General features: G+C 45.2%; 1 protein-coding gene across 1 annotated transcript in view; it reads left to right on the top strand.

Annotated features, from left to right (window-relative positions):
• USP46 (ubiquitin specific peptidase 46) overlaps window positions 1-19,927 on the top strand; it is a 61,849-nt gene extending 41,922 nt beyond the window's left edge. The window contains exons 5-9 of the mRNA XM_065914218.1: window positions 1,765-1,841; window positions 9,701-9,784; window positions 11,924-12,121; window positions 15,462-15,540; window positions 16,374-19,927. Of these exons, the coding sequence (XP_065770290.1) occupies window positions 1,765-1,841; window positions 9,701-9,784; window positions 11,924-12,121; window positions 15,462-15,540; window positions 16,374-16,475 (540 nt within the window). The 3' untranslated portion in view covers window positions 16,476-19,927. The remainder of the gene's footprint in view (window positions 1-1,764; window positions 1,842-9,700; window positions 9,785-11,923; window positions 12,122-15,461; window positions 15,541-16,373) is intronic.
• The last annotated feature ends 4,967 nt before the right edge of the window (window positions 19,928-24,894 follow it).

The following is a 24,894-nucleotide window of genomic DNA, read 5'->3' on the forward strand; positions in this document are numbered from 1 at the left end:
GCTTGCTTGACACACAGTTGCCACAAATCTTCAAATTATAAAAAACACAGTATCCGCGGAGTGCAATGAAAGAACGCATGCCTGTCATGTTAAATAGAGCTGTTGGTTATTTGTTGCTTTTTACAGACTTCCCCTAAACTCTGAGGCTTAAATCAACTCTGATTTTTTTCACTATGATTCTGCAACCTCCGGCTGGTGGGGAGTTGCCTGATCCAGCTGGCCTTGCCCAGACCTGTGCGCCTGCATCTCCGCTGTCTCACACGTGTATCCACAGGCTGCTGGGGGTTGAGCTGTAGTCTGGGCTTGGCCAGGACACCTTCGTGAGAACCACTGTCCTCTCTGCGCTCGCATCTTCCTCGGGGGAGCAGTCACTGGGCCAGCGGGGTTACCTTTCTCATGGCGATGGCGGAAGTGCAGGAGGGGAGTCCCGTAATTCATGTAATATTATGCCCCCAACGTAGTAACCCATTCCCACCTTTTTGACCATTTTAGGCCTTTTAAAATATTTTGCCCCTCCTGGATTTGTTGAGTACTGACTTCTTAAAGTACTTTACATGTATTAGTTTATTTCATTCTCATAACAACCTTATGAAATAGATACTGTTACTGCTCCCACTTTACAGATGAGGAAACTGAGGTACAGAGCGGCCTAAAGTCATCCACTGTGAGTAGCAGAGACGGGATATGGAGCTGGGCAACTGCCAGCACCCATTCTTCAGTGTGCTAATAAAAGTAGGAAGAACTGTGTCCACATCTCTGAATGTTGGAGTACTGGCTCCTAGGATAGTTGCTACATTTATGGGCGTATTATTTTTGTCTGCTGTCAGGTGACCGGGCATCTTAAAGTTGTTGCTGGGCTAGTTTGCCCCTCCTACTCCAAGACGGTGAAATGCTGGGCTAGCTGGTGAACTTCGTTAAGTACAGACCCAGAAGTGGTGTGGTGTCAGCTGTGCAGGCTGAGAAACAGTCAGGACTGATGATCGACTCGGCCAGCACAGGAGACATAGGAGATATGGGTTCAGTCCCTGGGTCGGGAAAATCCTCTGGAGGAAGGCATGGCGACCCACTCCAGTATTCTCGCCTGGAAGGTTAGGACAGAGGAGCCTGGCAGGTTCCAGTCCATGGGATCACAGAGAGTCAGACATGACTGAAGTGACTTAGCAAGCAAAGCAGCCCAAGCTCCAGGTCTGGGTGGTACCCCGGACAGCAGCGGGCGTTCTCTGTGCCAGAGGACAGCTGTGTGTGCAGGTGGGTGACCCTCCGGCCCATAGCACTTTCAGCTCCCCGGCCCCACATGCAGTTTGAATGATGAGGCACCAGAGGAAGGGAGTGATTTCAGGGCACTGGCAGAAGTGCAGGCAGCTTAATGGAGGGCAGTCATCTGAGCAGTAGGTTTGTAAGGCTCTTGTCATTTTTCTATTTCCATTGTTAACCATTCTGCCAGGCTGAGCTGTGTGGATACCTGTCTGATATTTCTTGCTTTGAAACAGTGGGGGAAAGGAAAGGTCAGGAAGAGAAATCTGGTTGAGTTATAATTGTGGAAAGTCTAAGTCAAAGCTGGGATACAGGTAAGGCTAAACTAAGAATTTAGAGTTTTCTCTTGTTTGAGATTGTTTTCAAGGTTAACCGGTTGCCAGTGAATATACAAAGTCACACCGGCCTTTAACTGCAGTTACGGGTTTTGGTCCCCTGAAAGTATTCAGAATTACACCTGCTTGTCTATTATGTACTTTATGCCTATTGGTTTTTCCTTTTTTTTCTCAGGTTAGCAGCAAAGATGAAGATTTTCTTGACCTGTCTGTTGATGTGGAGCAGAACACGTCTATTACCCACTGTCTAAGGTAACCTCATGAATTCTGACTGTGGTCTGAGTTTTTGATGAGGCTAGTAAGTCATGGAGGAAAATTTCCTGTATTTCTTCAGGAGATAATCTTCCTTTCTGTTAAACCAGTGTAATCCTATTATTTTCTATTTCTTCTTTCCCGAGAGAGATTAGAAATAAGTATATGTTGTCTAGAGAAGAGTCCTGCTGAGGAGCGAGGGGATCAAGTGGAAGTCATTAGTCATTAAGTTTAAAAATAAGGTTTTAATCTTTAATACAGATGTGTGCTTTGGGCCCTCATCTGCCTCTCCACACACACAGACACACCCCATCACAGTCACACAATTAAGTTGAAAAATGCTACGGATGCCTACCATTCCTTTCTTTTTCTAAGCTAATCTAGTCTTTGATTTTAAAAATTATGCACCTTTGAACTGAGAACCGATGAGGGCATTGCCTCTTCCTCCATCTTGCAGCATTATGTAAAGCTCATTCATGGAAGAAGGCTTCCTCCTAATTAGGGTTGGGGGAGGTAAGTTTCCCTGAGTGTTAGTAACACACGTCCAGGGTTCCTGCAGATACCGTTTTGACTTGTGGTTGAAAACGTGCTCAGAGTTGGTTTGTTGTTGTTCAGTTGCTAAGTCGTGTCTGATTCTTTGTGACCCCATAGACTGCAGCACGCCTGGCTTCCCTGTCCTTCAGCTATCTCCCATATTTTGTTCAAGTTATGTCCTTGAGTTGGTGGTGCTGTATAATCATCTCATCCTCTGTTGCCCCCTTCTCCTGCCCTCAATCTTTGCCAGCATCAGGGCCTTTTCCAATGAGTCGACTCTTTGCATCAGGTGGCCAGAGTATTAGAGCTTCAGCATCAGTCCTTCCAGTGAATATCCATGGTTGATTTCCTTTAGGATTGACTGGTTTGATGATCTTGCAGTCCAAAGGACTCTCAAGCATCTTCCCAACACCACAATTGATGCCGAAAGCATCGATTCTTCGGCACTCAGCCTTCTTTATGGTCTAACTCTTAGCATCGTATGTGACTACTGGAAAAACCATAGCTTTGACTCTACAGACCTTTGTTGGCAAAGTGATGACTCTGCTTTTTAATACTCTGTGGAGACACAATTCACTGTCCTGTCCCTATTGCTTTCTCCTGCTTTTAACTTATAGTCAGCCCTGCTCTTCTGGACACTGGAGGTCAAGGCTGAGCATCAGGTGTGTATCTCATGGCGCTGACCATCTAGTGGGAATGCACAGACAGGAATCGGTGCTTTGAAGGACGTTAAACGTGTCTAGAGAGTGCCTGGTAGTGGGGGTGCCAGGACAGACCAGGTGGTCTGGGTGGCCCTTCCCATTGCTTAGAAGGCCTCATCAGCTCAGGGCACTGTTGGCTTTATTTATCTATTTTAAACATTTATTCTATTTAAGTGTAGTTGATTTGCAGTGTGGTAATCTCTGCTGTACCGCAGGGTGACCCAGTTATACGTATATATGCATTCTTTCTTGCTTTGTCACAGGGTATTGAATACAGTTCCAGTTCCCTGTGCTGTATAGTAGGAGCTTGTTCATCCATTCTATATATAATGGATGCATCTGCTGACCCCAAACTCCCAACCCTCCACCCCCTGCCCACAACCCCCCAGCAACCACAAGCCTGTTATTCTCTATGTCTGTGAGTGTTTCGTGGATAAGTTCATTTGTGTCACATTTAAGATTCCACACGTAAGTGATACCACATGGCGTTTGTCTTTGTCTTTCAGGCCCTGTTGATCTTTATCAGTGGGCATCGTGTGACAGAATTGTTCTATCAGGAGTTCAGGTTACTCGGAACTCTTTAGATTAAAGGGACTTGCTGTGGCCGTCAACTATTAGAAAGCCATTTTTCGTGGCAGAGGCACCAACTCTAACCTGGCAGAGCGTCCCAGTTTGCCTGGGTGTCATGTATTGTGTGAGCTGGGGGCTGGTTACTCTCGAATTCCCAGGAGGCTGAGCCTTCCCCGTCCCCACCAAGTTCCCTCAGCACCTCCTGCTGGTCTGGCATTTCATCCCTTGTCTCCAGATGCCTTGGGTCCAGGTCTCCAGGACACATTATGGTCTCTGTTTGCAAAGCATTTTGCAAGCCAGGATAGCTTTTTTTTTTTTCCTTCTTATTGGTTCTGTTTTTGGCATGGGCTTTTTATATTCCTGTGAAAAGAAGCCAGTTTTGATTTCCTCAGAGTTTTGTGATCACAAAGAGTCAAAAAAGCTATAAAGTTATGCCAGAGCTGGTCATAGGTGAGGGAACAGAAGAAAAGATATTGCCTGCCCATTCTCCTTGGAGAAGGGGAGCTAGGAGGCTGACTGCTTCCCCTCCCTTCTAAGAGATTCCTGGGCTGTGCAAGAGGGCAGTTGGCAGTGGCTGTAGCTTTGAGACCAGCCTTTTGAGACCGTCGGGGAGCCTTCTTATAGACGAATGTAACCCAGAACTAAGTCCCCCTACTTTTTTTTCTGTAGGAAATATATACATTGGCAATGCATACCTGATGAAGGCAGGCTAGAGACATCTGGAGGCCTTAAAGCGGGGATGGGTAGGTACAGAGTAGCCTCAGAATGCATTTTAAGCAGCATCAGATTCTCATCTGATTGTCCAGGCTGATATTCCTGAAGGGCCTGCCCTTCCCCCTTAGTACATCATCCTGAAGATAGACGCTGGCTGACTTACCTGGACTTGCCTTCATCGATGCCTCAGAGCTCACCTCCCCAGCAGAGAGGAGCCTGTCTGCCTTCATCGATGCCTCAGAGCTCACCTCCCCAGCAGAGAGGAGCCTGTCTGCCTTCATCGATGCCTCAGAGCTCACCTCCCCAGCAGAGAGGAGCCTGCCTGCCTTCATCGATGCCTCGGAGCTCACCTCCCCAGCAGAGCGGAGCCTGCCTGCCTTCATCGATGCCTCGGAACTCACCTTCCCAGCAGAGAGGAGCCTGCCAGGCGTGGCTGTCCACCACTGAGCGTTCTGGGGTGGGGGTGGCGGCCTCCCAGCGTCTCCCAGAGGAGCAGAGCGCAGGAGAGAGTTCCGGGAATAAATGATGTCAGCCGTCCGTTAGCTTGTTCTATTTGAGACAGAAGAGAAGGAATGATGATGATCTTTTTTGGCCCCTTTCATGGCTTAATGTGGTTTGCGTTCTTGAGGATTTGTTTTTCAAACTAGAATTATGAGTTTTCTTCTTTTAACTTCATGCCTGCATATCTCTTCTGGTGTGATATCATTTGTTTTGATATTGAGAAAAGTTAAAAATCAAGCTAAAATTGTAGGATTTAAATGTAAGATCTCTGCCACTTTCTTCCAGAAGGTGATCAATTACGACGTGTTTTCAGTGAACTTCTGTCCCAGAGAAATGATGATATCAATAGTGGTCAATTCAGGAAACAGGTCTAGAGAAGCCATTAAAGCCATATTGTAGCTGAACTATACTTCTAATATTTGACATCTCAGCACTGTGTCTTAGGCAGGCAGAGCGAGCCATCTGCATCATAGGAGGATACTGAGAAATTTCTTTTTCTTTTGAAAAGTTCAGGGATGGCTGCAGGCAAAAACTTAAAATGCGTGTTTATCTTGCCCCCCGGTCCTTCTGGGCATTTCTTGTCTTTCACTTCAGGCCCTTAGTCCCTCCCAGGGGATCCCGCACAGAAACATCCCTTTCTCCTCAAAGTGCGCCATGCTCTGACACCACTCTCCGCTTCTTCTGTCCTCCTCTTATTAAAAATGCCCATTCTGCCAGGGCCAGGGAGGTCAGCCTTTTTTAGTTCTCCCAAAGCTCTATTTTAAAGTTACTCTTCCTTTTTAAAAACATGTCTTTTCACTTTGGAAACTTCTCTGTGCCAAGTTTATATGCATCTCTATCACAAGTCTGTTGCCATATGCTTATCTGTCAGTGTCTCTGTTTATCTGGCTTGTGTCTTAGTTTTGGCTATTTCTGATACATGCTATTTGCTAATATCTGACATATCTTTCTTGTGGATTTCTTTTTTTAACCTTTTAACACTTGAGTCAGTAGTTTTCAAACTTTGGTGCATATCAGAATCATCTGGGGAAGTTGGTAAAAGTGGAGGCCTAGGGATATTTAACTTCTCTGAGCCTGGGCATCTACTATTCCTTAATTTTCCAGATGGTTTTGATACTGCCAGAGTTTGAGAACCACTGCCCTAGATCTTTGCTACTCAAGCAGGGGTCTGCGGGCTAGTGCCATTGACATTACCTGGGTCATTAGTAGGGCAGAATCTCTGGTCTCCTTCAAGAAGGAGTGCACCAGTCAGGGCCTGCACTTGGACAAGGCTTCCAGGCGACTCCCACGCATGTTCATATTTGCGAAGCACTGGGGACAGTGGCTGTCAGCCCACAGAGCTTTAAGAACAATGGTGCCTCTGGTTCTTGGAGACGTTCTCACGTAACTTGGCTTGGAACAGAGTGATGGGGGATTGAGATCGTTTTGAAAGCTTCCTGGTGATTCTGATGAGCAGCAGAGCGAACCACTGCTGTAGACCTAGAACAAAGCTTCCTAGCTTATATGTCATGGAAGGTGGGTTGCAGGTGTGTGTAGACCCCCTCAACTGCCAGGCAAGGCGGGAGCTGCCGGCAAAGCATCGTGTGAGTGTACCCCGGCTCCTTTCTACATGGCGCTGTTTGTTTTGTTTGTTTGGTTTTTGTTCTTCTTGTGTCACTATTTTATAAATATGCATCATAACATGATATTATCGAGAAGACTCCCTAGCTTGAGAGTTTTTTTAAATCAATTTTGAGCTAATGTGTTGAGTGAAAGGTTAGGATTTAAGTAAAAAATGTTCTCTCTCAAACACAGACATTACTTTGGTCACGATAGCTATTCTTAACAACCTGTAGCCATCTCACCTGGAGACATAGTTGTTCTCCATTTCTTTCAAGTTTTCTTGTGTACATTTCCATTAGGCTTTATAAAGTCCTTATGAAGGTATGTGTTTCATATTAGACTTGCTCCCGAAGTATGTTTTGAAAAAGTGTTTCTTTGACTCTTTTTCAAGAAATACAGAGTTATGTGCTTTCCCGATAACCTCTCCTCTGTGCTTTGATGTAATTTATCCCGAGTGTCTGAAAGACCTTTCTGCTCTCCTCTTTGATTTCCTCGTTGAGAAGTTTCCCCACCATCTGTTGCCCTGTTTTGTTCCAACAACTGTACAGCATCATCTGACAGAGCCACTGTGCCTCAGTTTCCTGCTGGGGCCACTCCGTCTTTCTAACTTAGCCGCATTTTCCAGTTCTTGACTCATAGATGCTCTGAAGACTTTGTCCTGCCTCTCCTGTGGCAACAAGCTTCCAGACATCTAGGGCTGGGCAGGATGGTGAATCGGATCTTTAAGTACCAACTTCTGCTATGCTTTTACCTTTGTGGCTCTACAAAAACATTTTTTATTGAGAAATTAGAGTGAGTAGAAAGTGTGTAATTTCTTATTTGTTGTACTTGCCTGAGGTCTTCTTTTTTTAAATTAACTTTTGTTGGAGTGTATTATTTACAGTGTTGTTGCCTGACTTACTCTGATTCTCTAGTAGGATAGAGGAGAGGTTTGTCTGTGGTAGACATTCCAGAACTATGACTCTCCACCCTCACCCAGACTCACTGCCCCTTCTTGGTTGCTCTCGTCTATCCCAGTAAATCCTGTGCAGACCAAGAAGAGATTTCACAGCAGTTACTCCATGAAGAGCTGAGCAGTATTCGTTCAGCTGAGTTTGAGTCTGTATCAGGTATCAGGCATCAGGCACTTGGAGTCTGAGGGTTGAGTATACTTGCCTTCTGAACTGTGTTTTTGCTTTTCGACCCCCTCCGGTCCTTCCGAGTGCTGCCAGACATGGTCCAGGAAGCACTATCTGATGCTGTCAAGCCCAGAGATGAGGGCCTAGGGTCCACACGGCTTCTAGGAAGCGCTCTCTGTGTTCATGCCTCTCGGCTGCGGCCTTCACCCTGTCTGGAGTCCTGGACTCTCAATCCCTTGGTTCACTTTCCCTTTCTGGGCGTCTGACTCAGATATCACCCCCTGGGGAAGCATCCTGAGTTGTCCCCGTTCAGGTCCGTGTCTCCGACCTCCGTGCCTCGCCGGGGACCTGATACCCGTGCGTCTCGCTGTTAAGCCAGCACCGCATGGAGTGCCGCTGTGTGTCAGGCGATCTCGGTGTGGGGCTCTGGCAGCGGGTGCGACTCGGGGCCACTGCCATCCACATGCGGGTCAGAGGGTGTTTCAGATAGTGATGAGTGCACAGAGGGAGACAGGACAGCAGCAGAGGAGGGGAAGTCCTCTCCTAAGAGGTGAGTTGAAGCTGAGCTCTGAACAGTGAGCAGGGCCAGCGCTGGAAGCACCTGGAAAAAGCGCTGTCAGTGCAGAGAAGAATGGCACTAGCAAGTGCGCCGCCGCAGGGAGAGCGTGCCCCCCGGAGCTGCAGGGACGGCCAGCCGGAGACTGGAGCAGGGTGAAGGAGGCGGGAGGCAGGAGACGGTCAGAAGAGCAGACAGTCTGTTGGCATAGCAAGAAATTTGGCTTTTAGGGACTTCCTTGGTGGTCCAGTGGCTAAGCCAGGTTCCATCCCTGGCCTGGGAACTAGATCCCACATGCTGCAACTTAAGACCCAGCACAGTCAAATAAATTTTTTAAGAAGTTAAAAAAGAAATTTGGATTTTATTCCTGAATTCACCAAGAAACTATCGAAGAGCTTTGGGCAGGGGAGTCAGTAGTAGGAAGTGATGTATGTTTAAGCTGCACCGAACAATGAGTGTTATAAATGGCTCATTGCGTGTGTCCCTGGTAAGCTGTGTGCTGTGACGGTGCGCGTTCCCTGTGGATCCCCAGCACCCAGTCCAGGGGATGGTCGGTAGCCGCTGGGAATCTAGTGAATGAATAATCTATGTATTCTCTTGATAGGCTGTATTTAGGTGGTTGAGTTACTAACACCACATAGATAACTTTTTCTGTTTGATCAAAGCTGGTCAATCTAGTGCTAGGACACTCCCTATGAATAAGGAAATGTCACGGCCTTTTTCAAGACTCCAGGGTGTTATGATATTCTGGGTGTTCTATTCAGTCCTTGAGGCAGTACCGCAGGAATCTTAAGTAGAATCTTGATGAGCAGAGAAGAATGGAAAGCCATGACATTTTAAAAAATGAAAGCTATCAGTAGTACAGTAAAGTCTTATGATGAGGTGAATACAGATAGAGCATCCCAATGGCGTTTGTTCTCAAGAGGAGGCAGTCGGGAGTTCTTCTCTTCCAGCATGTGGGGAGGTGGGGAGCAGGGATTGGTAGTCATCTCCTGATAATTTGAGACTCTCTGAGTTCAACATAAGGGCCATTGAATACGATTTCAATTTTATTATCTTCTGTGCTCTTTGAAAATGTAGGCCACCTGAGACAGATCGTTTTTCATTAACCATGTAGTAATGTCTCCTGGCATTTTGTGTGATGGTTTTTTGGACTTGACTTTCACTGTAATGGTTGGCTTTTATAGTTAGTGTTTTTCTATTGTAATTTTTATCTCCAGTTTTCAGGTACTGTCTCTTAAAAACCTTGAGTTTTTTTTTTTTTTTCCTGAATCAGTTGGAAACCCTAATTTAGATCTATCTGTGTCCCATTAAATAAAGCTTACTTGAAAATCTCTCATGGTGAAATCATAACCGGCCCAGTGAACACGCGCTAATCATCATAGCACTTGCTCCCAGGAAGGATCTTTTCTCATGGCTTCTTTCCCCACATTCACTTAAAAACCACCCTACCAAAAAAAAAAAAAAAAAACAAACCCACCCTACAGGTAATAGAGAGTTTAGGACATGGTGAACTGAGTACATTTTGGACTTCTTTTAAGTTGAAAATGTTTTTCTCTGCAGAGATTTCAGCAACACAGAAACGCTGTGCAGTGAACAGAAGTATTATTGTGAAACTTGTTGCAGCAAACAGGAGGCGCAGAAGAGGTGCGTAAGGGTTCAGCCCAGGGGGTGGCTCCCTGTCCTCAGAAGGGACCAGACCGTGGAGCCTGACAGAGCTGACTTCTGAATCCCAGTTCCTAGGGCTCGTAGCCAAGTAGCTTTGGAGAAGTCAGCTACCTTCTTCACTGGTAAAACAGGATAAGAATGCGTACCTGGGGAACTTGCTCATTCACCTGATCACGTGTTCATCTGTTTGATTGTTCATTCATTCATTCACTGTGCCAGATGCTCATGCTGGGTAAGCAAGTGGTGAGCGAGTGCGATCGCTGTCCTCTTAGGATTACAGGTGAACTATAAAAAGGACTCAGCATAGTACATAACACATAGTGGTCACCCAGTAATACTGTTAGTATTGCCTAATGTTGGAACTGCTTATTTAGAAGGTAGAAGAAACAAGTAATACTAATCATTTAATAAGGAATCATGAGGAAATCAATAACATTAGTCTATGGATGGGTAATAAGAAAGTTATCATATTCAGAATTGATACAAGACCCAAGGTTGCCCATCTTTTTACCAGCACTGGCCAGTTACAGCTCTTGAACAATGTGGAATAACCAGTCCTTCCCTATGTTCTGTCCCCAGAAGCCAAGAAACGTGACATTTTCACTATCCTGTGAAGCTTAACCATGAGTTAAGCTTAACCTGCCCATGGTTTGTGGCATATTCAGGATAACTCACAGATGCCCATTCCTGCCATCTTAAAACCATGAGGGTCTAGAGCTGAAGCTGAACGAGTTTCTCTTACCAGTCTCCCAGTCCTTCATCCCCAGACATGCACATCTTTCTTTGGTGCCTCAGAACTGGAGAAAAGTTAGTCATTGTGTTGGCAGATGGGAATTAACATTCATTAGTGGTTGGGGAGCTTATCTCTGTCCCCATCCATATAATCTAAACTAAGTCTGCCTCAGGCCATCTTAGGTCTTCTAGTGGAGCATGAAGGCATATTCTGTTCAACCCTGGAAGTTTTATACATTAAAATGCTGTGTTCCTGAAAAATAATAGGGATCCCCATAAATCTTATGTTTCTGTTGATGGTGTGGTTTTGCTTACTTTTATGAACAGGATTTTTTTCAATAGATTTCTAAATAATATTCTGTTAAATTTGTCCTTTACAAACAATAATTCATGGAAAATATGCACGTCGAACAGCATTTACAATAATTCAGGACCTTCAAAGAGGGTGTCCTTGAAGGTAACCAGAAAATCCTCTTCTAGCAGAGCTATCTCCATAAACTGTTCTTTGTGACTTCTTGCCGAAGAATCTTAATGGTCATCTAGTTGAAAAAAGAGCTTTTCATGTTCGTGTAAGTTGCAGAACTGCTGCTTCGAACAAAAGACAGTCCTTTTCTGCAGGATTTCTCAAAGCCTTTGGTATTGGATGTGCAAGGAGGAGCTTGGGAATAGAAGGGAGAGCAGCATCCTGGCTTGGCCTCAGAAACCCCGCACCCACTAACATCTCCGGTGCTCTCACGAGCCTATTTTGAGAAATATAGCCCTAAGCCAATCAATCTCTGAATTTATAAGTGAGGAACCTGAGAGCCAGAAAAGGGAAATGAGTTACCCAGGAGCCCAGGAGTAAGGAGAGAGAATGGGTCCAGCACGCCTGGTTATCTGATGGTAACCAGTTGGCGGTGGGCATCTGAGGCGAGCCTGTCTGTCGGCTCTCGGAACCTGTATGTACAGAATCCACCCTCTGCTTGTCCTCTCCCCAGCCTGCTTTTCTCAAAAACTGACCCCTCCTCTCCATTATCTCAGAGTTGAGGGATTATCCAAATATCGTTCTCCCTGGGAGGCAGAGGGCAGTGATGTAGAGCAATTGTGCATCATATTTTTATTGATACGTAAGTGCTGGGATGTCTCCTTTGACCAAACAGATGACCCCACCCCCACATCCTGGCCCCACTGCCCTTTTCTCTGCTTACTAGGCTCCAGTTAGGCGAGTCTGTACAAATCAACTCTGTTTAAGCGAGCATCCTTTTATTCTAGCAAGTGGATTGGATGTTCGCTGGTTTGAGGTTTGTTGGACCCCCTCCTGCTCTCCATTTGTGCAGGCGGTGGTATAATCGGTCCCACTCACAGGGATTGGGTACCACTGATTTTCTACTCCATGGTTTTTTTTAGGATGAGGGTCAAAAAGCTGCCCATGATTCTGGCCCTGCACCTCAAGCGGTTCAAGTACATGGAGCAGCTCCACAGGTACACCAAGCTCTCTTACCGAGTGGTCTTCCCGCTGGAACTCCGGCTCTTCAACACCTCCAGCGATGCAGTCAACCTGGACCGCATGTACGACCTGGTCGCGGTGGTGGTACACTGCGGCAGGTGAGGGCGGGCAAGGAGCGCGTTGAGGGGGCGCCGTCCTTGGGCCACGTGGACTCTGCCGTGCCCTTCAGGGGGGGCTGGGATGTGACTCAGTGGTGATGGTGCTTTGGGGAATTTCTCCTAAGCTCCAGTTTATCACCTCAGAATGAATCTCTAAACTTATATAAAGTAAAACAATAAATTTAAAAATAAAGATAAAATTAATGCATAATAGTAGTTTAAATGTTCTCTCATAAGGGAAATAATAAATCTCTATTAGATACAAGGAATTTGAAATCACATGGAAAAGTAAATGTGCTGTAATTTTAATTTTTGAAAAACCAGGTTACGCATATAGCATGATCGCAAATGTGTTTTAAGATACCTAAATAAAGACTGGAAGCAGTGGATGGAATTTAATACTTTTTTGGCATTTGAATAATTAAAATGTATTCTTAAGTGTTCTTTGGGCAGTTTTAAGCCTTTCCCCTGTATTCTATAATAAGTACATAATCCAAAAAAAAAAAAAAAAAGTGGAGAGAAGTCCCCTAGATATGGAGAAGCAAAGTGTTTTTTCTGGAAGTCTTGAGGAAATATTTTTTATTGTGTAATTTGGTGTAAGTCTTGAAAACTACTGAAAATTCACCTGTTGCTATCATTTGCTCAGCTGGGATGGGTTTGCATCCCCTTCCTGGGATCGACATTGCTGTCGCCCTTGTAGGTCTCAGATTGGGGCCTGTCACAGAGCAGGTGTCTTTTTCTCTCCACCCACCTGGAGTAAACAGACCATTGCCAAGAGGATGTGTGGTCCCACGGGGAGGGATGGAGTGATTTCCCTTTCCTCTGCTGGGTGGATGGAATCTGAAACTGTAACCTGCCAGAAGCAGCCCTGTTTTGTCCCATGCAGAGCCACATGTCACAGGTTATTGTCTTATGTTCTCGGAAAGTTGTATTTGTTGTTCACTTACAAGCCACCTTTCTATTTCCTCCTGAAGAATAGTTCTAACTGCTAGTTATTTTAAAGAACCTAAGGGTTGGGAAGATCCCCTGGAGGAGGTAATGGCAACCCATTCCAGGATTCTTGCCTGGAGAATTCCATGGACAGAGGAGCCTGGCGGGCGATAGTCCATGGGGTCCCAAAGGGGTGGACACAACTGAGTGACTGAGCACACAATCACATACATCTATTTTCTATTTATTCATTCTAAGGGATCTTTAACAGTATTCTTTGATTTAACCATGCCCTCCTCCAGGGGATCTTCCCAACCCAGGGATCAAACCCTGGTCTCCCTCATTGCAGACAGATTGTTTACCATCTAAGCCACCAAGGAAGCCCAAGAATTCTGGAGTGGGTAGCCTATCCCTTCTCCAGGGTATCTTTCTGGCCCAGGGATCGAACTAGGGTCTCTTGCATTGCAGGTGGATTCTTTACCAGCTGAGCTACCAGGGAAGCCCACACATTATGTATATGCTATGTATATTCTATGTTTCTGGTGGTTTAGTCAATAAGTCCTGTCCCACTCTATGTATATACTAGGAAATGGCAGCCTACTACAGCCTTCTTGCCTGGAGAATCCCCGTGGACAGAGGGCCTGGCAGCTACAGTCAGTGGGGTCACACACGGTCAGACGTGACTGAGCACACACAGGGGTGGGGACCAGGGCGATGACGGAGCAGTGGGAGGCGCCCCTTTAGGGAAGGTGGTCAGCAAAGGTTTATCTCCTGAGATGACATTTGAGCTGAAGCCCGCCCAAGGAGTAAAAAGAGGCAAGAATGCAGACGTGAGTGAGGAGCCTTTCAGGCAGAGCTGCAGCTGGCACAGAGACCCAAGCTGAGAACGCTGGTGTGTGTGGAAACGGAGGTGGCCCATGGGCTGGAGCTCCGGGGGAGGGGAGAGAGTGGCTGGAGAAAGGTGAGAATAGTCCTATGGGGCATCTTTTATTTAAAGAAAGCAAACTAAAGGGACTGCCCTGGTGGCCCAGTGGTTAAGGCCCTGCGCTTCGAATGCGTGGGATGTGGGTTCGATCCTTGGCTGGGGAGCTGACATCCCGCATGCTGTGCAGTGTGGCAAAGAAAAAGCAGACTAAGACAGATTCAGCTTTTCAACTTTGATGATGCATTGAGAAAACAAAATTCTAGAGTTAAAAACTCCCTCAGTTGTGCAAATCTGACTTCGTAGGAGAAGCTGTTTGGCTGTTCCGTCTACTTTTTTCCTGTAGTGTGTAATAATGTACCTTTTTGTTTTCCTACTTGTTATTATACATTTTGGTTTAATATCTTTCTAAAACTTGAATCAGGTCACATCACTCCTCAAAGTTCCGAGTGTCTTCCCGGCTCATTCACAGTGAAGTCCATAATTTTAACCGCAGGGGCCCATTCCTGACCCTCCTCCACCACTCTTCACGTGGCTCTGGCTTCCTTGCTGTTCGCTGATCACACTATTCCCACCCCTGCCCACCCCCTATGCCCTGCACTTGCTCTCCTCCATTCCTGAAACTTCCACCGTGTGGTCTCATGGCTTGTCTGTCACACACACACGCACACGCACACGCACACGCACACGCACACACACACACACACACACACACACACACACTCCTTCCCTTCAGGGAAATTCCCTCTGCTCACATTTCGTGTCATCACTGTAGCACCTTCCCTCTATCGCTTACCAACCCGTTGCCCTGCTGTTTTCTTCAGCATGTATCACCACTGGAAATATATTTGTGTTTTAGTTTATTACCACTCCAACCCTCACCTCAGGAAAGGCAGGACTTTGTTTCATTCACTGCTTGTTTTGTTGGTTTAAGCAGAAGAGGAGAGGCTTTTCTCCTTCTTAATACTTAGTTATTTATTTGGCTGCACCGCGTGGTCTTAGCTGCACCATGCTGGATGTCCTGCGAACTCCGTTTGGCACCTGGGATCTAGTTCCCTGACCAGGAGTCAAACCCAGGCCTCTGCACTGGGAGCACGGAGTCACTGGACCACCGGGGAAGCCCCCATTCACTGCTTTTTTTTTTTTCCCCCTAGCTGCCTGAATGGACCTAGATGGAACACAGTGGGTGTAGAGTAATTATGTGCTAATATTTGTTGAATTTGAATGTCTGTTTTCCCCAGTGGATTGCGAATCCTTCCAAGACAGAGGCTTTATTCATCTTCCCTTAAGCCCAGCACAGTGTCAGCACCCAGGTGTCCCTCTGTGAGTTGTGGCCAAAGACATGTGGGTGTGGACATGACCTATTCTAAGTTCTCTGAGTGATATTTTTTTTTCCCCCAAAAAGTCATTGCAGATAAAGAGCTCCATGGAGCTTCATCAAGAAGTGAGTGTTAACTTACTAGCATTTTTCTGTTTGTTCTTTTCCAGCGGTCCTAACCGTGGGCATTACATTACTATCGTGAAAAGTCACGGCTTCTGGCTTCTGTTTGACGACGACATTGTAGAGGTTGGTATGCAGATGATTATATCCGAGGGAGGTGGGGCAGAGACCGTGTTTTGGGGTGTGTGCATGTGGACATTTTCTAAAATAGGCTTGTATTCCTGTCATCTGACTTGAAAACAGCTTACATCTCTCTCAGAACTACATTCCGCTGCTCCCTACCCTCTCTGGAAGGGGAGAAGGGGTGTGATCATGGACTCATCAATACTGTGTTTTTGTTAACTGATCAACCACGGACATGGGACCTCCTTGCCATTGTAAGTCATGTTTCCACGGAAGTCCTCTTTCCTACAGAGACTAAAGCCCACAGTGGGACAGAATAATAAACTTCAAAGTTGTATTAAAATCCTTTTATTATACCAAAATTTTCTGATACTATTATTTAAATTTTTTTTTCACTCTGTTCAACCTAGAATTCTTCATATGACACCAGAATACTCCATATATTGGTTTTGTTGCAAAGGAACACTAGCCAGAGAGACTTCCACACTCAAAGACATGGTCTGTTTCAGCCCATCTAAGGTAGCACCAAAGGGAGTGAGCTTTGATGACCCGAATGAATTAGGCTTATTCCCAAGAGCTCCCACAGCTTACTGCTGGAAAGACAGAAGTCCTGTGGTTGCTAATAGTCGGAAGGGTGGCGTTCTTCCCCAGTGATGTGCAGTGTGTGTCGTCATGCTCTCTCGGTCAGGTCTGTGGCGTTACCTCTTTGCTGTTGAAAGTTCCCAATTTTATGACGGTGTTTCTCACATTTTCTTGTACATGCCATCAGCCCTTCTTTCCTTCTCCCAGTAATCATGTGAAACCACTGTGCTGTTTCATTTCTCTCTTTCTTGCAGAAAATAGATGCCCAAGCTATTGAAGAATTCTATGGCCTGACATCAGACATATCAAAAAATTCAGAATCTGGATATATTTTATTCTATCAGTCAAGAGAATAACTTACAGGACTGTGGAACTAACTCGAGTGAGGGAAGATGCACTCGGACCTGGTTTCTCTGCAGACGTCCCTCCTCTCCAGCGGACCACCAGCGAACGGCATCGCTCCAAGTCTCGGTGGTCTGGCTGCGTGACTCTCTTCCCCTTCATTTTTCTACAAGCAGCATTACTCGTGGTTTTATGTTAGTCTGAGGTCGAGTTAACTGCAATCAGATTGTAGTAAGGTTTAGATGAATAACATTTGCTAATTTTAGGATCAGGTACATGCTATGCCACTGTCTGGCTGAATTAGAATGCCATTTCTTACAAACATCGACAGTCTATTTGGGGTCTTTGCTAATCTTCCTAAATGGCTTCCGGGGTCTCCTTTCAATGCATTCCTTTAACTTGTCCCTGGAAACATTGCTTCCCATTTTTAGCTTCTCTGCCTCTTTTCTGACAGAAGGACAGAAGAATGGGGTAGATGCTTACCTTTTAGAGCTGCAACTATAGCTTTAAGTTTGTTCGAGTGAAAATGTTTTAAAAGTGAGTAACCTCGAAACTGAATTCATCTTCCGGGTGGAACAGGGTGAAGAGAAGCTGTTCGAGGATGCCCAGGGCTGTGCCCACCCGGCCGTTACAATTCCAGGGGCTGAGGAGGCGTGGAGCTCAGGGCAGGCGAAGCCGAGAGGAGGAAGTTTTGTGCACAGTGGAAAGTTGCTTTTCTTCTCTTTCTACCAAAACCAAGTTTCAGGAAAATAGCTCTGTGCTCTTTGTTTTTAGTGATGCTCTTCTGTCCTGTGAGTTGTATCTCTCCTTTATCCGGCGCTGCTAAGCTTTCCAGGGTACCTTTCCAACCCCGCTGGTGTTCCGTGGTCAGAGGCGGTAGGGCTGAGGCCCCCGGGGACTGCCACCGACCCAGCGCTCCTTAGCCAGGCAGCACCAACACCGTCCTTTCCCAGGAAGAACAAAGGCGCTGCACCTGTCCTCCCATCAGCCACACTGTACAACAGTTCATATTTCAGCATTTCAGGTCCTGGCAAGCCCAGGGCCACCATGGAACCTTCTCCGGAGGAGATACTGGAGTTAGCTGGGGATGCAGGTGGGTCAGAGGAAGTGTCAGTGGGCAGGTGGTGGGATGAACAAAGTGGCAGCCTTTCTTTGGCTCAGGCTCCTAGGATGTTTGACAAGACGGAGTTTTTTGGAAGAACCTCATCTCACCATAGTTTTACCTTTTTTTTTTTTTTTCACTTTTGTTGTATGTGTATTTATTAAATCATTTGAGTATCGATGCCTTTTATTAAAAGGTTCGATACGCTGTTTTGTTGTTGAGCAGGTTTTTGGTTTCCTACAAATCTTATGAGTTGTAGATCTCAGCTTCCTGTGGGAAGAGTGCCGACTTCCATACACTATAATATACTGTGAACCTGTTATTTTGTTACCTAATACATCAGCGAAGGAACACGCAAACTTTTGGCATAATGTGAACTAAAATTGAGATTGAAAATGTTACTGGCCATTTTGCAACAATTAAGAAGAGCATAGCACTTTATCTAGATGAAAACTGGATTTCTTTATCTTTGACATATCTTGAACTGTTTATTGCTCACAACTTTCATAAGCATGCCACACTTCATCTGTTCATGCTTGAAGTGAAATGTTTTACTTTTCACTGGAGAAGACAAAAGCAGGGTGATCTTCACGTTATTGTTTTATACAAGTGATGAAAATATACCTTGCCTTGTTTAGAGGTGAATTCATATTTATAAATATTTTGTCTTTTTTCCCTCCACAAGACTTCTGCAGTAATCGCTTACCTGGAAGGTGAATTTTTATCCTGTTTTTAAGAAGAGATGCTTTTCATTTGAAGGTGACTGATACAGGGAGCTGTTTATACTATACATAATCCATATATTTGCAGGTTGCAAAGTTTAAAAAAATGATGGCCGATCCCTAATATAGTTGGAACTGATACATGAGAAACACTGTTAAAATTATCTTTTAAGTAACTCTTGAAGCTAATTTACTAGGAAAAAAGTTTCAGTTGAAAACCTATAGAACTAATTTGCTGTTTAGTCGCGAAGTCATGTCCGACTTTGTGACCCATGGAGGGTAGCCTTCCAGGCTTCTCTGCCCATGGGAGTTTTCCAGCAAGAATACTGAAGTGGGTTTCCTTCTCCAAGGGATCTTCCCAACCCCCTGATCGAACCCGAGTCTCCCGCATTGGCAGGCAGGTTCTTTCCTGGTGACCACTAGGCAAGCCCCTTACAGAAGTATTATCTGAGTGCTAAGTCATAAATTTAGTACTTTTGGGGCTTTTTGGATGAGTAAAAAGGTTTTCTCAGTGATTTAGCTGAAATAATTCCTTTTAGTAGAAAAGGTTAGTTAAAATTCAGTATTCATGGATAAATGTTTGCATAAATATTGAAGATAATACAAAGACATTAACATGGTCATGTGGTGCAGGAAAAAGAAAATTGAGATAAAAATACACTTCTCCACCAACACTCCATCAGTTTTTTAAACTTGAGCACTATCTGGAATCATCTTCCCCCTTCTTCTTTAACAAATGAAAGAAACACTAGGCAGCTACATCCTCCCAAGTCATTTCACTTTATGTGAAGACTAGAGCACATAACACTTCTTCATTTTCATCCCTCATTCCTTGTGTGAAGCAGGGATGGTGTGGGACGTGTGAGACCATTCCGAGGTGAACGGTGGCACAAAAGCTCAGCAATAGTCCCTCAAATGGTCAGGGTTTTTGTGTCTCATTTTTCTGGCAGGAATGGGCAGGCTTGCTGTATTTCTTTTAACTGCTGGGTGTTTTAAAATAAGTCACAGTGTTTTCCACTTTCAGAAGAGAAGGAATGTTTGCTTTATTGGTTACTTCCTTGTTTAACATCTAGATTATGATACAGTATGCTAAAATGTTATTTGTTTAAAAGTAAATATTGGTAGAATGCTGACGCCCAGTCTTGTCATTCTGATGCATTTTCCATTCCGAAGAAACACGAAGTGAGCTGGTTTGAAGAGAGCCAAGGAGCAAAAACACAAGAGAGTGGTGCTTTGTCGAGGAAGCCAGTCATATCGGTTTTATAGCTTGGTATATTTTGGATTTCAGATGAAATGGGGGGAAAAATGACAGAAATGGTCCCTATGCATTTATTTTCATGGATACCCTTAATTTTCATGGGCATGCCTAACAATGAACTATGTTATAACTGGAGCTTAGGGCTTATTTTAGATATTGGAGTGTAGCTTTATTACAAAGATGGATTTTATCTATAAACATTGCATTTTGATCAACTTTGTATGTTCATGTGTATTAAAATATTGTGCACTAAATGTTTTGCCCTCGTCTGCTATTATATGGTCAAGGCATTTATCAGCACTAGTGTGATTCACTCATGTAAGTGGCATGGGTCAGGGAAAGTTATTTCCTACATTTCTGCCTAATTAAATTTGTTTTCCAGTATTACATTAATTTATTTCTGGCTTCCATTTCTGTGTAACCAAAATAGTTACTGCATTTGTGTGGCACATTTGACTTTGTTGCTAAAAAAAAAAATTTTTTTTTTTTAGTTTTTATTTAAAATAATCTGTACCTTTTTTTTTTTTTAATGTAACCAATTCAAGCACTTTAAGCAATAATGTCAATCTTGTGAAACTTCAATCAGTTTAATACCCTGCCTCTAAAGTTGTTGACAAAAAAAATAAAGAGGAATTCTCTTCCTAGAGAATTATATATGGGTAGTGTTAACACACATGGATTTAAAATCCTTTTTGTAAAATGTGAGTCATTGGCAAGTCTCGTGTCCAGGTAATCAGTCCAAGCCTGATTTTGAAGCATTGTAGAGGATATTCTGGTTATCGTAGTAAAGTTGCCACTACTGTCGAGATTCAGAAAGTTAGGGTTCTGGAGGTTACTCACCACTTTTTTGAATGAGAAAGAGCAACACAATCCAGAAACCTGGGTCTGGGGAGGAGCAAATTGAGAGCATCAGTGAAAAAGAGAATTAGGGTAGGTATATTAGGAGTAATGAATTGCTTAGCTGAGATTTTGCATAGGAAATGCCCTTTATTGATTATGAAATAAAAGATCCATTCTAAAAATAAGGCAGTGGCTTCCAGCTCATTGATCTTGTGGGCATCAGGTTTCTAGGCGAGAGTCGGTGTGGCTTTTCCCTGCCCCCGGCACTGGCGGCAGCCGCAGGCTTCTGGGCGGGGTCCGAGCTGCGTAGACCCCATCGCGGGGCGCAGCAGTCCCACCACTGCCTCCCTGGCGCGGGGCAGCGCGGGCCCGTTTCTGGTGGTCTCAGCGTGAGGCTCCCCGGGGCTGATACGCAAGCTTGCTGTTAAAATGCCTGCGGTTGTTTCCCCCTACAGTTAACTTCAAGGGTTCCCTGTGTGGACAGGAGATTGTCATCTGAATACATTTTCCTGGGCCCAGTGATGGAGTAAAACCGCACAGGCCAAGAGCAGAGCAATGTGCCTTGAAGTCTCCCGGGTCCCATCCATCTTAGAGCAGCCGAGCTGCGACAGGCTGGATGGGGAAGCGCCTCCGTCCTCCACCAAGGCCGTGGGATGGAAGACCTCGGGAAGAGTGTGTTTCTTTCTCGGCCTCCTTTTGTCCATCTGCCTAAAAGGTTTGTGGGGTAAGCCTGTTGCCACCAGCACAGTGTAGTTTCTGGGGCGTGAGAAGTGCACGTTTCTCCAAATTTCCGTCCTCCTGTTCACTGAGACTTCAAACTCCTTGGACAGGACGAGGCCTTCCATTTCCATGTCCTGTATCCCCGTGAAGATGAAAAGGCTTGCTAAATCATTTTTCCCCCCGAGGGAGACATGGGTTCAGTCCCCGGGTCAGGAAGATCTAGAGGAGGACTTGGCAGCCCACTCTGGGGTCCTTGCCTAGAGAACCCTGTGAACAGAGGAGCCTGGTGGGCTAAGTCCACAGGGTTGCACAGAGCCGGCCACGACTGAGCAGCTAAGCGCAGCACGGAGATTGGAGAGGTTTTTAGTGAGGACATCACTTAGCTCCTCTAAGTGCTAGCAGGGGACAGGAGCTGGGAGGTAAAAAGGTGAAGCAGACAGGGTCCCCTTTTCTGGTGTCCTGCCTCGGGGGAAAAAAAGTTCTGTGGAAGAGAAATTTAAATTGTGGAAATAGCGTGAGCAGTGGAAGCCATCACAGCCTGGCACATTGTGGTAATTGGGCTGGGTCTTTTGGTGCAAAGGGGCACCGCTGCCGCTGGTGCTGTGGGTGAAGCAGCCAGTTCTTTCTTCCCCTCAGGTCACCTTCTTGGAGTCCCCACTTTCCTCCTCACCTGCTGCCTTTTAGCTCCATGTAGTAGGGATTTTTAAAACAACGCGTAAATCCATTATGTTACAGTGATGGACTCGGGCATTTTGCTTGTTAATGCTCATGTTAAAAGAGCCAGAATATTGAACATCTTAATGGGATTTTATGAATAAATTATCTAAAAAATCTCCTTCTGTGACTACCAAATAATTAGAGCCTAACCTACTTTACCAAATCAAACCAGCATGAGTTTTCAAGCCATTTTACTGACCTTTCACCCTATGCTCCCTTTTTGGATTCCACTGTTTTAATCATGCTTTGAATAAAGCACATTAGGAGCTTACAACAAATGTTAGATAGCTTCATTCTGGTTCTGAGACACCAAAGTCAGAAATGACATGGGATTTTGTAAAAAAAAAAAAAAAAAAAAAGTCCCTAATTTTGTGCTTATTATCCATGTGATGATTCATAATAAAGTATTTATTAACAACCTTGAGGGTATCATACAAGTTACATCGATGTGTCTTTCACTTTTTCCCTCTCCCTCAAGTGAGCGTATGGGCTGTATCAAGGAGGTGTGGAATTCGACAGAAACTGCACAGGAAGGTTAAGCATTTGGGCTGTGGGTGGAAATCTTTTCTTACCTCCTCCTCATAGTCAGGGAGCTTGGAGAAGAAAACTGAGATGTAGATTTGACTTGGCAGGAAGAATAGTTGAAACCACTATTTCTATGTATTTAACCAAGCCCTCCTTCTATGATCCAACTCAACTGTATTTGTATTTCAGAGTGTCTCTTGGTTGACCTTGCCTGAGAGAACATTCTGTGCTGAGATAAATGAAAATAAACACAAGAAAAATTTGAGAGCGAGCCGTCATGTCGTCCACAGAAAGCTGTCTCCACTGTAGAAGCCGTCTTGAGTTGAGATTGCCTGCTTCCCATGCTGAGGGCACCAAAATGTATCCTGATGGGTTATAAGACCTCGCACCCCCACCAGCCCCATAGAACAATTTGAAAACTGTCTTTGAAAAGAAATTGTTTCTGCATGTTTTCCCACCTCTCTTGCCCCAAAGCCCAGAAAACAAAAAATAAGTATAAATTAGCTTAAATATGTTGCCAGTACCAACGTGAACTTATGAGGCTCCAGCAGAAGAAGGGGTGAAGATTGTAGAAGGGAGAGAAACCTTCCTCCTGGACATTCATTGACTAACCTGATCTTTGTGTCAGACTCGAGGGGTCCGGGAAGGTTAAGAAGAAGCAGCTTATGGCAGAATCTGCCCTCAAATGGAATTGGTACAGAATGTAGAATAAGTTGGCAGAGGGTGAATCTCAGGGGGTAAGGGGAGGGGAAAATGTTGAGGCCCGCCTAACGTTTGTATAGAGAGAGAGACTGCTCTATTGAAACCTCATGAAACAGCAAACCCCCAAACTACAACTGATACATGAAAAAGAAAAAGCAACCCAAATAACACTACAGATAGTCATCAAACCACAAGAGAAGAGAACAAAAGAGGAAGGAAAGGATAGAGACCTACAGGGACTTCCAAGGGGTACAGATTCCATCCATCCTTGGCCGGGGAGCTAAGACCTCACATGCCTTGAGGCCAAAAAACAAAACAAAACATGGAACAGAAGCAATATTGTAACAAATTCAATAAAGGCTTTAAAAATGATCTATGTATTAAAAAAAAAAAATCTTAGAAAAGACCGCTAAAGATAAAACCCCAAACAAAAAAATAGGAGCATACTGATGATTACCTTCTAACGTGACTGCGTAGCTTCCGACCTCGGGTGTCACTGCAATGTCTGTCCCAGTCTGTGCCTTTGCCCTGCAGGGTCAAGGGGGATCCCAGTGACCCCACAAGTGCCCCTAGCTGACAGACAGCCTACGGCCTCGATGCCCTTTCTGTCATCCTCACTTTGATCCCTAATGGTAAAACTTAAGACTGGATTCAATAGCAGTGTGAGAAAGCCCAGCTGGACTTGGAATCACAAATCCAGGTTCTAGTGTGGGCTGGCATTCAATGGTGCCATCACTGTAGCGTGTGCGAAAGGCAGGAGGTCTGAGTTCAAGTCCTGACTGCGGCTTCCCGCTTGGATGATGTTAGGACTTTGTCACCTGAGTCAGATGTTGGTCATAATGTCGGGGTTGGGATGCTAAAGTGGTGTTTGGCAGAGGGACCCTTCTCTGTAGGTCCTCAAGGGAGATAGAGATGCAATTGCCAAGATGATAGAAAGCGCATGAGAGTTAAGTTACTTAAATAGGAAGTTGTGGGGTAGTGTGCTTTACTATTTCATTCAATCTAATCCCCACAACATCTTCCATAAAACACAAGACTAAAAAGAGCTGAGTGAAGGAAAAAAAAAAAAAAAGCCCTAGTAGCCAGAGAGCCAGTGACAATTATGCCTGAGATGTTGTCTGGAGATGGGCTGTGCTGTTTCATAGACGTAAACAATCTCACAGGACACCAACCTCAGACAAGCTCATGATGTGATCACGATGAAATGAAATGATAAATAAGACCACTTTGTAAGTTTGCCCAAGTGTGGACAAAAACCAGATCACTGAAAACCACAAAATAGCAACCTCCCTCCCGGACCAGATCCCGGTCACTGTTGCTGCTGGACCAGTGATGGCGTCAGCACCACTCCCATCTGTCCTGGGTGAGATCTATTAAGAAACACAAGAAAGGGCTAGCCCCCCTTCCTGACAGTACCCGGTCCAGAGCTAAACCCTGTTCCTTGAGCCCTCCCCCAAATCGCCAAACCAAAGCCTGATCCTGTTTAAGTTCTAACAGCCTCTTGTTGAAGTCCCCCATGCTTCCCGCACAGTGTGTGGTCTCTCTGAGCTTTAAACACACTTCTGAACCACTGCTGTAGTCCCGGCGGTCTGCCTGGAGAGCGTGGAGTCAGACTTGCTGGACTGAGGGGTCAGCTGCTTCCTGGTGTCAGCCTGCGGCTGCTGACCTCATGGATGCAAAGGAGAAAGAGCCAACTCAAGGTTGTCAGGAGTGTCCTGACACCGCGCTGATCTGCAGTGACTCCCACCCAGAGGGGATGCTGGCGAGGGCCTGGATGCCAAGGAGGGTTCTTAGAAGTAGCTTTGGATGAATCTGGACCTCATTTTTTCCTAACCTGTAAATAAAGT

The sequence above is a fragment of the Muntiacus reevesi genome, chromosome 22 (assembly GCF_963930625.1).
Source record: "Muntiacus reevesi chromosome 22, mMunRee1.1, whole genome shotgun sequence".
Taxonomy (NCBI): Eukaryota; Metazoa; Chordata; class Mammalia; order Artiodactyla; family Cervidae; genus Muntiacus; species Muntiacus reevesi.